The following is an 11,286-nucleotide window of genomic DNA, read 5'->3' as shown; positions in this document are numbered from 1 at the left end:
CAAGTCCAATGGGCCTCTCTTTCAAGTGATGGCCTATTAGGCCATCTTTTGATACATATGCAGCTAGCATAGTACCTTTCAAGTGACTGACTAGTTTCAAAAAGTAATAGTTAAAATTACATTCTTTTTGGTGAGTTAGGCAAAGTTATGTTGTTACGAATCAGGCTTAGTGATGCATGCTTTTAATTCCAGCAAGTAGATCTTTTTTAGTTCAAGACAGCCTGGTTTACATGTAATACCCAGGCCAACCAGGTCTACATATAAGACCTTGTCTCAAAACAAACAACAACCAAAGAATATGATGGGGCTGGAGAGATGACATCACCAGCTAAAGATCACTTCCTGCTCTTACAGAGGAGCCAGGTTCAGGTTCTAGCATCCCCTTAACTGCTCATGGCTGTCTATAACTCCAGTTCCAGGGGATCTAACACCCTCTTTTGGCCTCTTTAGGCATCATGCTTGCATGTGGTACATAAATGCACCTGCAGGCAAAGTCTAATTACATATAAAATGAAAATCAATTAGTGTTAAGAGTGCTGACACTCTCAGTCATACAAATATCAGCTTGAAAATTTTAAATTAATTGTATCTTTTTGTGCATAGCGTTTATTGTACTTATTCTCTTACTATTAATAAAGATATTTACCTACAATGTTAATCAAAGTTTCATGAGATTGTAGGCTGCTTAACGTATTACTGCAACAAACTTGTTCTCTTTGCTCTTTATAAAGCCATTTATAGCAAATGGGAAAGATTGCCACTTGGGTCATGTATTGTTGAGAACACTGTAAGCTGTTACAAATGATCTTTACATAAACATTTTTATATTTACATGTTATTTAGCTTTTGAAGAATTATTGTGAAATAGAAATATCCAGCTTTTTGTGACTACAAAATGGAAATAAGTAGTCACTCATACATGTAAGGAATTTGCCTTTAAAGTTAACAGGAATTGTTAACAATAAGACTTTAATATAACAGAACTGTAAATGGTATTTTTATGTAGTATGGCATGGTTTGCAAGTAATGGTACAATGTTCAGACAGTCCTTGTGTAGTTTATTTATACATAGTATAGATAAGAAAACAGTACGTAATATATATGAAGACAAGAAAGTACTTATTCCTTATGCCAAGTCCAGCATAGGGGCGGGGGGGGGGGGGGTGGTGGTGGTGGTGGTGGGGGACAAATCTTTGGTTTAGAAGGAAACAACCCAGTTAGGAGACTGTCATAGAAATCTGATCTGATAGCTGGTGAAATGGCTCAGTGGCAGAAAGCGCTTGTTCAGTCCTGACAGTTTAAACCAAATCCCTGGAACCCACAGTACAATTGAAATAGTAAAATAAATTAAAAACTGAATCCAAACTCAAAGTAAACCTAGACATGAGGACTGGTGTTCCTGGGGAGTGAGAACCTGTCACTCACTGCTGTTTTCCTTCCCCAGAACCCCTGGGCGGGGGCTTTTACCAGGGGTGGCCTTTGCCATGCAGTCACTTGTGTGACTTTAACTTCTTAGTGTGCTTGAAGAGGTCTGTGATAAATCTGTGCCTTGTATAATTCTAGAGTCTATAGTCCACAGGGCTATAGGTCACAATTAGACTGCCAGAAAGGTTCCAATAAAAAGTATAACATTCTCACTTTAGTAGCTAACTTACTTTCCTGCTCTCCCTTTATGTTTATTTGAACAGTTCATTGAAAGGAAGCTAATCTCTCTGGTTCTGTTGACATTTTTATTATACGGTTTGAGAATGAATTCAGGCAAAGGAAGAAAACTTTTCTTCACCTGTGTAAGTCATACACACATTAGTGTTCTCTCCAGAAACAGAATCAGTAAACAACTGTAAAAATATTTATTTTAAGAAACTGGCTCATTTGGTTACAAAGGCTGAGGCATTTCTGGTTTATAGTGGCAGGTTGGAGACGTAAGGGAGCTGGTAGTTTGAGTTCTAGTCCATCCAGGTTTAAAGGCAGAAAAAGAAAATCTTTGAAGTCCTAACTTGAAAGCAGATAGAGCATGAATTCCCTGACACAGCATTTTTCTGGGTGTTTGTTGTGTTGGCAAAGGCCCAACACACATAGAGGGGATATTCTTCTTTGTCCAGCTCATGATTCAGAAGCTGATACCATCTAAAATCAACTCCATTGCACACCTAACATAATATTTAACTAATACCTGAGCTCTTGGCAGCTGGGTTAGATTGACATATAACTGTCCCATGAAAATAGTTTTGTTGATAGAGCTCCGTATCCCACTTGTTTAGGCCAGGCGTTGTGTTGTGTAAGAAAGCAACAGTCTATCTTAAGGGGAGACTGAAACCAGTGGAACAGGACTCCAATCAGGAAGAGACCAAGGGGTGTGTGTGTGTGTGTGTGCACTGGGGATCAAACCCATGGCTTTACACAAAATAGGCAAATTCTTTAGTACAAAGATACATCTCTAACAAGAATAACTTCTGAGGGTATATAGTGGATTGGAGCCAAGTAATTAAGTAAGCAATGTGAAATGTAGTTTTGGAATGATTTTTTTTTTAAATCAGTGGAGGTCATTGGTAATTTTTAAGTATGAAAGATGTCTCAGTCAGGGTTTCTATTCCTGAACAAACATCACGACGAAGAAGCAAGTTGGGGAGGAAAGGGTTTATTCAGCTTACACTTTCCATATTGCTGTTTATCACCAAGGAAGTCAGGGATGAAACTCAAGCAGGTCAGGAAGCAGGAGCTGATGCAGAGGCCATGGAAGGATGTTCTTTACTGGCTTGCTTCCCCTGGCTTGCTCAGCCTGCTCTCTTATAGAACCCAAGACTACCAGCCCAGGAATGGCATCACCTGCAATGGGCCCTCCCCCTTGATCACTAATTGAGAACATGCATTACAGCTGGATCTCATGGAGACATTTTCTCAAGAGAGGCTCCTTTCTCTGTACTAACTCCAGCCTGTGTCAAGTTGACACAAAGCCAGCCAGTACAGAAGTGACATGTGGTAGTTTGAATGAGAATCCCTCCCCAACTCCCAAGGCTAATATGGTTGCATACTTGTCCCTAGTTGGTAGAACTGTTTGGGAAGGATTGGGAGGTGTGGTCTTGTTGGAAGAGGTGTGTCACTGGAGGGTAGGCTTTGAAGTTTCAGAAGCCCAGGCCAGGCTCAGTCTGACTCTGCCTCATGCTTTCGGATCAAGATGTACATTCTTGGCTGGGCAGTGGTAGCGCACACCTTTAATCCCGGCACTTGGGAGGCAGAGGCAGGCGGATTTCTGAGTTGGAGGTCAGCCTGGTCTACAGAGTGCAGAGTGAGTTCCAGGACAGCCAGGGCTACACAGAGAAACCCTGTCTCGAAAAACCAAAAAANAAAAAAAAAAAAAGAAAAAGAAAAATATTGTGGCCATCCCTGCCACAATAGTCATGGACACTAATCCTTTATAACCATGAGCCTTAAATATTTTCTTTTATAAGTCGTCTTGATGTTTTGTCACAGCAATAAAACTAAGACAGAGTTGGGGGTGGGGGGGTAGGGTAGGTGACTGCTGTGACAGGCCTGGCCATGCTGGTTTTTTCAAGGAACATGGAAGACTTTGGAAATATGAACCAGGAAAGCAGTTGAGTACTGTAAGTGGCGCGTAGCAGGCTCACACTGGTAGTATCTAGGAAGACGATAGTGCTGAGAGTGTTGTGGACTGTGGAGGCCCATCTCAAAAGGTTTCTTTCAGAAGGGAAGCAATATTAGAAACTAAGCTGGAGACCATTCTGGTATTTGGCAAATAATGTGATTGCTTTTTGCCCATGTAAAAATCTGCATGAGGCTAAATTGAAAAACTTTGGACTAATGCATTTGGCAGAGACTTATGTTGACCATCACATGGTTATTATTATCCAGTCTTATACAGGTATACAGTGAGGACAAGCAAGCAGGGCAGTAAACAGTTTGAGGAGAAGAAGAGCACCAGGAAAGTCAGTGTTTGAGCCAAGGCTGGTGTTGACAGACGTAAGAAGAAGCCTTTGTTCAAATAGAATAAAAGAAGTTGTGTCCTCAGGACAAGACCCCAGTCAGCTAAGGTTTCAACTTAGAAAAAGCAACAGCAAATCAAAGCCTGTGCAAATGTCTTTCTAGGAGAGGGACAGGTTGCATCCCAAGCTAGCGGCTGACGGTAGCAGTGTAGGCCCTTGGTTCTGTCTTTAGAATCTGGAAGGGTAGAAAAGATGTGATATGATCAGGTTTACAATGAGATTCATATGATCTGTGGAAACTGTGAGCCAGAGGCAGAGAAACCATTTAGGTATCTGTTATAAGTAATATTATCTTCATAAGAAACACTGAGTTGAATTTGAAATAGACTTTGGAGGGAGGTGGCCGAGGCTGCTAAGGAGGGCCAACAGATATTTATAATTGGATGGTATGCAGGTTAGTTTTAAATTGTGTTATTTCTAGCTTCTTTTTATCTTTGTATCTTAATATGCCCTCATGACATATTTGTTTAGGCCTTTTAAATTTTAAATGAATTTTGTTTGAGAAAATGGCAGTGAGTTCCTATGCATTCATTTGATGATCCCATATTTTTATTTTATCTACAAAAAAGTTCATATACAAGGTAAATGAATACCTAATGGTTAGCTATAATTAATCTAACAGTGTTGCTTGAGAATGTCACAGGAAGTAAATCCCTCTAGAAGGGTTTCATCCTGAGAGCTGATGCATCTACATCTGCTTGTTAGTTTTCATTTAGTTTCTTCAGCAAACCAGGGCAACTTAGTAATGAGGCTAGAGCACAGTCTGTTTAGCACACTTTTACTTTCTTACATAATCCTGGGAAGAGAAACTGATAATCTCTTGCCAAAGTGTGGGAAGTAAGAAGAAAGAAAGAATTTAGCCAGCATTTTAGGAAGCGGTAAACTTGATTAGAAAGGACTCATGAATTTTTTTATAACTGTAGAGGACAAAACACAGCTATAAACAAAGTAGTGTTGTTTGAAACAAGTAAAATACAGGCCTTTGTAATGATTCTTTCTACACTTGATTCATTGGACTCAGCAGATGGCCCTGCAGAAAGAGAGAAACCCGGAAGCCATAAAACAGCAGCAGGGAAAGAATGAAAAACAAAACCATTCTAAAGTCACCACTCTGCCCTCCTAGCTTCTGTCTTGAGTGACCTCCTCGGAGGTCTCTCTTCAGCCCCGTTACACAGCCATGCCCTTATGCTTTAGAAAGTTAAAAGCCCAGGTTTGAACAGAGTCAAGTTGTTGGATGATGTTCTACGCTGATTTTCTAGCACAGCTTCTTCTCCCTCTTCACGGATTGCCCATCAAGCCCTAGATGGGCCGTTGGCGATGTGCCCTCGGCTATCAGACTTGTGGGTTGGCTCAGAATCTCTTCTTGCTTTGTCATGTCCTTGCCTTCGTCCTGTTTGAGCAAACCTACCTCTAGAATTCCTTTTGCGTCTTTCCTGTGTTCCTTCTTGGCTCGTTCTCTGCATTGCTAATATACTACATTCACTTAGAAACTTGTATTCAGACCATAAGAGGATCTGAGATAGTGCATAAGAAAGAGGGATTTACATAGGGAAGCTTCCCAGGGGGATCAAGGGGGCACAAGGATGAAAGTCTTAGTGGTGAGCTAACTGCCAGTGCAGAAAGAAGCCATAGGGACTGCATGCTGTTGTTTTCCAGCATAAGGTAATACTTTTTCTAGGAGAAGGAAATGGAATTTTTTGAGCTTTTATAAGGTATTCATATAAGGGTCTGTAACAGAACTTCCAGCTTTAACAATAGGCCTTGGCTACCCCTGGCAGCAGTGTGTTCCTAGGAGAGTGGCTTCAGCATCAACTAATGTGGCCTGGCAAACAGCACCACTGACCCAGGTTCTCTCTACTTTATCCCTCAGCACACCGGCCTAATCTGCAGGCTGCTTTCTGCATGGGTACAAAGTAGCTCCAGGGTTACATGACAGTGCTACTGTCAGACACTCTCCTCCGTGTCTTTCCTAAAGATTGAAGTCAACTTCTTCTAGAAACCATTTCAAAGCACTTTTCCCTTTTATCTGCTTGAGCAGAGTTCCATAAACATGCCCCCTTAATGAGCCATCATTGCCTAGGAGAATAGGACTGCTATGATTTGCATTGTTGAGTGCTGCCTGGACCTGGGACTAGCCATTTCAGAAGGGTATGCTGGCGGGGAAGCAGTGAAGCCCAGTGGCTTCCGTTCTGATAAGGATGGAGGGTGAGGCGCTGCTCAGTGGTTAGCTCTTCCTAGCATGCCTGCAGCTCTGAGTTCCATCTCCAGTACTGCAGCAAAACTAAATGAAAAAGAGGAGGATGATTATGTGTAGTGGCCATTTGTATTATTTCCAGTTCAGTTTTACGTAATTTGTGCTGATTAGTTTTTTTGTGACCTTGACACAAGCGAGGGTCATTTAGGAAGGGAGATCCACAATTGAGAAAATGCCCTAATCCGACTGCCCTGTAGGCAAGTCTCTGTAATATTTTCTTACTTAATGATTGTTGTTGTAGGACGGCCTAAACTACAGGGTGCAGTGCCACCCCAGGCAGGTGGGCCTGGGCTGTTTAAGAAAGCAAGCTGAGAGATCCTGGGGAGAAAGGCAGTGAGCAGCACCCCTCCATGGTCTCTACGTCCCTTCCGCCACTCTCCATGTTTCCTGCCTTGAACTCAAGGCCCTTTTCTTCATACTGTTCCCCTGGGTCAAATTTGAAGCATCTAAATTTGATACACTGCAATATGGAAAAGTTCATTTAGGCTAGGAAAAGTTTAAAGGACACTCAATATATGTTTGTAAAGTCATTCCTTTCTCACTGGAAAAATAACAGGTGACTTAGGGCAGAGAACACTTAAGAATTGATATTTCTTACCAACATTTGTCTGTTGGGTTTGACATTTTTGAGATTTTTGTTGAGAAGGATTGTAATTTAGCACCCTAGTGCCTGGAGATACTCAGTAATTTCTGCTCAGGTGTGTAATGGAGGAGTGGCTATATGTATTCACAAGACAGTTGTTATTTTAAATGATTATTGATAGTATTTTATGACTATAACTATTATTAGATTAAAAGCCTCCATATGTTTTTGCTTATTAGAAATCTCATCTTGTGCGTTCCAATTAAAGTGTGACAGCTTGCCTTTAATCTTTGTTAACAAAATGAGATTTTACTTTCAGTTGGAGCTTCAGAAGATAGTTTCAACTTTATGCTTTTCAGTCACAATTTTTTGATGTTTTGTTTTTTGTAATATATAGCTCAGTGGTACATTGAACATCCATAGTCCATCCTGAGTCAGAAAAACAAGGTATAGTTTTACAGCTTTCACAGACCTGAATGAGTATAATTTGCACAAATTAAAGTAAGCAGAGTCTGTTCTTTAGGTAGTTTTTGGTCATGAAAGGAAGGGAGGGAGGGAGAGAATGAGGGAAGGAAGAAAGGGAGGAAAGAAAGAAAGAGGAAGAAAGGAGAGAAAGGAAAAAAAGAAAAGAGAAGAAAAGAGAAAGGAGAGAAGAGAAGAGAAGAGAAGAGAAGATCTTAGTCGGGATTTATTGCTTCAAAGAAACACCATGACCACCAAGAAAGTTGGGGAGGAAAGGGTTTATTCAGCTTACGCTTCCAGACCATAAGACTTTGTTGGAGGAAGTCAGGACCGGAGCTCAAGTAGAGATGGAACCTGGAGGCAGGAGCTGATGCAGGGGCCATGGAGGGTGCTGCTTACTGGCTTACTTTCCATGGCTTGTTCAGCCTGCTTTTTTATATTACCCAAGACCACCAGACTAGGGATGGCACCACCCACAGTGGGCTGGGTCCTTCCCCATTGATCACTACTTGAGAAAATGCCCTACAGCTGGATCTCATGGAGGCATTTCCTCAACTGAGGCTCCTTTCTCTTTCTCCTTTCTCCTTTCTCACTAGCTTGTGTCAAGTTGAAACACAAAACCAGCCATAGATAACCGCCCCCCCCCGCCCCCACACCAGATTCTTCATTGTGCTAAACCCTTTAGCATCAATGAAGGCATTTTTACTATGTAAGTAGCAGACCTGAAATGATGGCACTGTGGTTAAGAGCACTTGCTGTTGTTCTTCCAGAGGGCTTGAGTTCTTGAGTTCAGTTCTAAGCACCCAGGTTAGGCAGCTCACAACTGCATATAACTCCAGCTGCAGGGGTATTGGGCGCCACAGGCACTGTATTCATGTGGCATAGACTCACAAATAAAAAATTAGTCTCTTTCTCTCTTTTTTGCTTTGTTTTGTTTCTTGAGACAGGGTTTCTCTATGTAGCCTTGGCTGTCCTGGAATTCACTGTAAACCAGGCTGGCTTCAAACTCAGAGATCTGCCTACTTCTGTCTCCTGAGTGCTGGGATTAAAGGCGTGCACAATCACTACTAGACAAAAGTAAATCTTAGACGAAGAAGAAGAAGAGGAAGAGGAAGAAGAAAGAAGATGATGATGATGAAGGAAAGGAGATGCAGCAGCAAGCTAACATGTTTTGTATGTTTTGTGGTGCAGAAGAATTTGAGACCAAAGGAAAGAGGGAGAGGGGCTTGCATAAAGACCAGTGTGTGTTGCAGTTGAATTAAAATCTAGTTGGCATAAAGTAGCTAATAGATGGAGCCATCTTACTCAGTTCTGAATTTCAACCTGGGATCTAGACTCCCTCTGACCTCTCAGTTCCTGCCCGGGTGCTTGAGCATTGCTTGTGCTGTATCATCTCAGCGGACCCAAGCATTGCAGCTCAGAAAGACAGGCAGTGAGTGAGTTGGAGGCCCAGCTTTCTTGTTTTCAGGAGTGACTGGGAAAGGCACAGTGTTCCCAGAAGCTGATGTTGCTAATGGTGGGGAAGGACACCCAGGTCTGCTGTGACAGGGAGCCTGGTACATTTCTGATACTAGCAGTTGGCCTCAATTTTTGAATAGTTGACTTTGGTACTGTCCTTCCCCTCAATTTGGTGTAACACATTAAGAAAAACCAAATCCTCTCTGCCATAGTCTGTTGGTTAGAACCGTAAAGCTCTGTTAAGTTTCTGAGTTCTCCTTTTCAAAATTAGGAAGTTGTGGGGTTTGTTCCACTGATGGTGATTCACCAGACAGCATTCATTTCTTGTCTCTCTATAATGAGTGTTGGAGGAACAGGAAGCTATCTTTCTATTTCCTCTGCTAATGTTTGAGAGCAGTGGTGCAGATAATCAAAATGAAATGATTTCTAACTGTCCTGGAGCCATGGGTGCCACTGGGGACAAGTTCCTCATAGTGGAGTATTTCATTTGGAGCATGAAGTGGATCGTTGGGTAACCAGTGGTTTGGTGATGCCTCTGTCAACGTCACTGCATGTACAGTCTGCAGATGGATACACAGGAGCTTAGGGGAGGTAGCTTAAGTGTAAATCTTGATGGTGTGTTGTTTTGTTTGTTTTGTTTTTTAAAGAAAGATATAAATTGTCTTTTGACTGATAGTTGATTCAAAAGCTTCCTAGAAAGAACCTTTCAAAACTTTATCATGTGTTTATATTTTCCCTCCCTTACGTAGCTCAAGTTAATCTTGAGATACTGATCTTCTTGCCTTGTTCTCATAAGTTATAATTTACTGTATCAAATGCCCACGTTACGTGTTCCGCATTCCCTTTGCTGTGGCCTGTTTTAAAATGGGGAGTTTGTAAAAATACACTACTAAGAAAGCCTTTTTGGTGTATATGTGTTTCTGGTGTATGTGGTGTGGAAGGAAGAGACCAATGGTGAGTGTCTTCCTTAAGGTTCCCACCTCAGGTTTTGATATAGTGTCTCTCTCTGAGCCTAGAGCTCAGCAGTCCTGCTACCCCACTGGCTAGCAAGCCCAGTGATTCTTCAGTCCCTGCCTCGTCCCTGCCTCACTAGTGCTGGGTTTAGGAGTGTGCAGCTGCTGCTGCTGCTGCTGCTGCTGCTGCTGCTGCTCCCAGCTTTTTTTTTACATAGATTCAGGGATCGAACTCAAGTCCTTGTGCTAAGTAGCAGATATCCTTAACCGAGTCAGCTCCCCAACCTAAAAACAAAACACAACCAAAACCTTTAAAAAGTATAAATCTTACTCATTTAACTAATCGACTCCCCTTTGTTAGAGAGAAGCATGCATGTTCGCAGTAATTTTGAGGAGTTGCATTAGTATGCTGCAGGTATTTTTACTTAAACTATGGTGCTTATTTTCAATTGTAGTTGTATGTTGATGTCTCAACATGAGGAACCAAAAGTAACAGAAGATGAAGAGCCACCCACAGAACAAGACAAGAGGAAAAAGATGGTAAGTTACAAGCATGACCAGTGAGCACCATGCGGTATATGGAATGTTGGTCTGTTCCCCTGTATATCTGCCATTCATCCCTTGTTGAAGAAGTTAAGTATCTGAGCTTTACTCCTTGGTTAGGAAATCATTCTGAATAGCTTATCCAGTCTGAGAAAAGCAGAAGTTTTGCTCAAAAAAACAAAAAACAAAAAACAAACAAACAGGGCTGGAGAGATGGTTAAGAGCACTGGCTGCTCATCAAAGTTCAATCCCCAGCAACCACATGGTGGCTCATAACCACCTATAATGATATGTAATAACATCTATAATATCCTGGCCTGCAGGCATACATGCAGCCAGAATGCTGTATATATAATAAGTAAATAAATCATTATAAAAAAACCAAAAATACAGGACTCAACAAGTTTATTTAAGTTTAAAAAAGGAAAGAAAAAAAAATAAAACTATTTTGAGGAGACATAGTGGATTGTTTTCTTATTCTTTCTTTATTTCTTATTGTTTCCTTGTATATTATTAGCCATTAGGTCTTGCATAAGAATCTGATAAGAATAAAGAGCTGGAAGCTAAGAACTTGTGAAGTATATTGCCTTGAAATTTGCTTACAGTGTTTAATACATACTCTGCCCAGGACAGTGAATAGACACAATGAGCTTTGGGAGCCTCTTGTGCTCTCCTGGCTTCACTGCACTGTCTTCCTCTCTTGCGAAATGACAGCAGCAATGTCACCCACCCCAGGAGCACACAAGTGCTCATGTAGCACCCTCAGGACCAAGACAGGCCGACTGTTGTTTTATGTGCACTCATCATGATTTCATCTTGTTTTTCTATTCAGTCCTTCAGTGATCTTATGTTAATCTCAAGGATGTAATCCTAAATTCATGGTCAGTGCTGCACTGCTCTAATCGACTTGGTCTAAACCAGTCTACTCCATTACACTTTGTCTTTACTCATAGTAGCAGCCACCACCCAGCGGCTGGTTAAAGGATGGTTATGACTCCTCCCCCTCCTCCTCCTCCTCCTCCTCCTCCTCCC

At 41.6% G+C, this 11,286-nt stretch overlaps 1 protein-coding gene across 3 annotated transcripts in view; it reads left to right on the top strand.

Moving 5' to 3' along the window:
• The window catches only part of Ipo11 (importin 11), a 132,774-nt gene that overhangs the window by 103,945 nt on the left and 17,543 nt on the right, over positions 1-11,286 (top strand). For all 3 annotated transcript variants that reach the window (XM_021180389.2, XM_029468283.1, XM_029468284.1), the window contains one exon: positions 10,167-10,251. In XM_021180389.2, coding sequence (XP_021036048.1) covers positions 10,167-10,251 — 85 coding nt within the window. The remainder of the gene's footprint in view (positions 1-10,166; positions 10,252-11,286) is intronic.

This window comes from Mus caroli, chromosome 13, assembly GCF_900094665.2.
Source record: "Mus caroli chromosome 13, CAROLI_EIJ_v1.1, whole genome shotgun sequence".
In the NCBI taxonomy this organism is placed as follows: Eukaryota; Metazoa; Chordata; class Mammalia; order Rodentia; family Muridae; genus Mus; species Mus caroli.
Note: the sequence above shows the minus strand (reverse complement) of the source record. Positions and strands in the feature narration are given on the sequence as shown.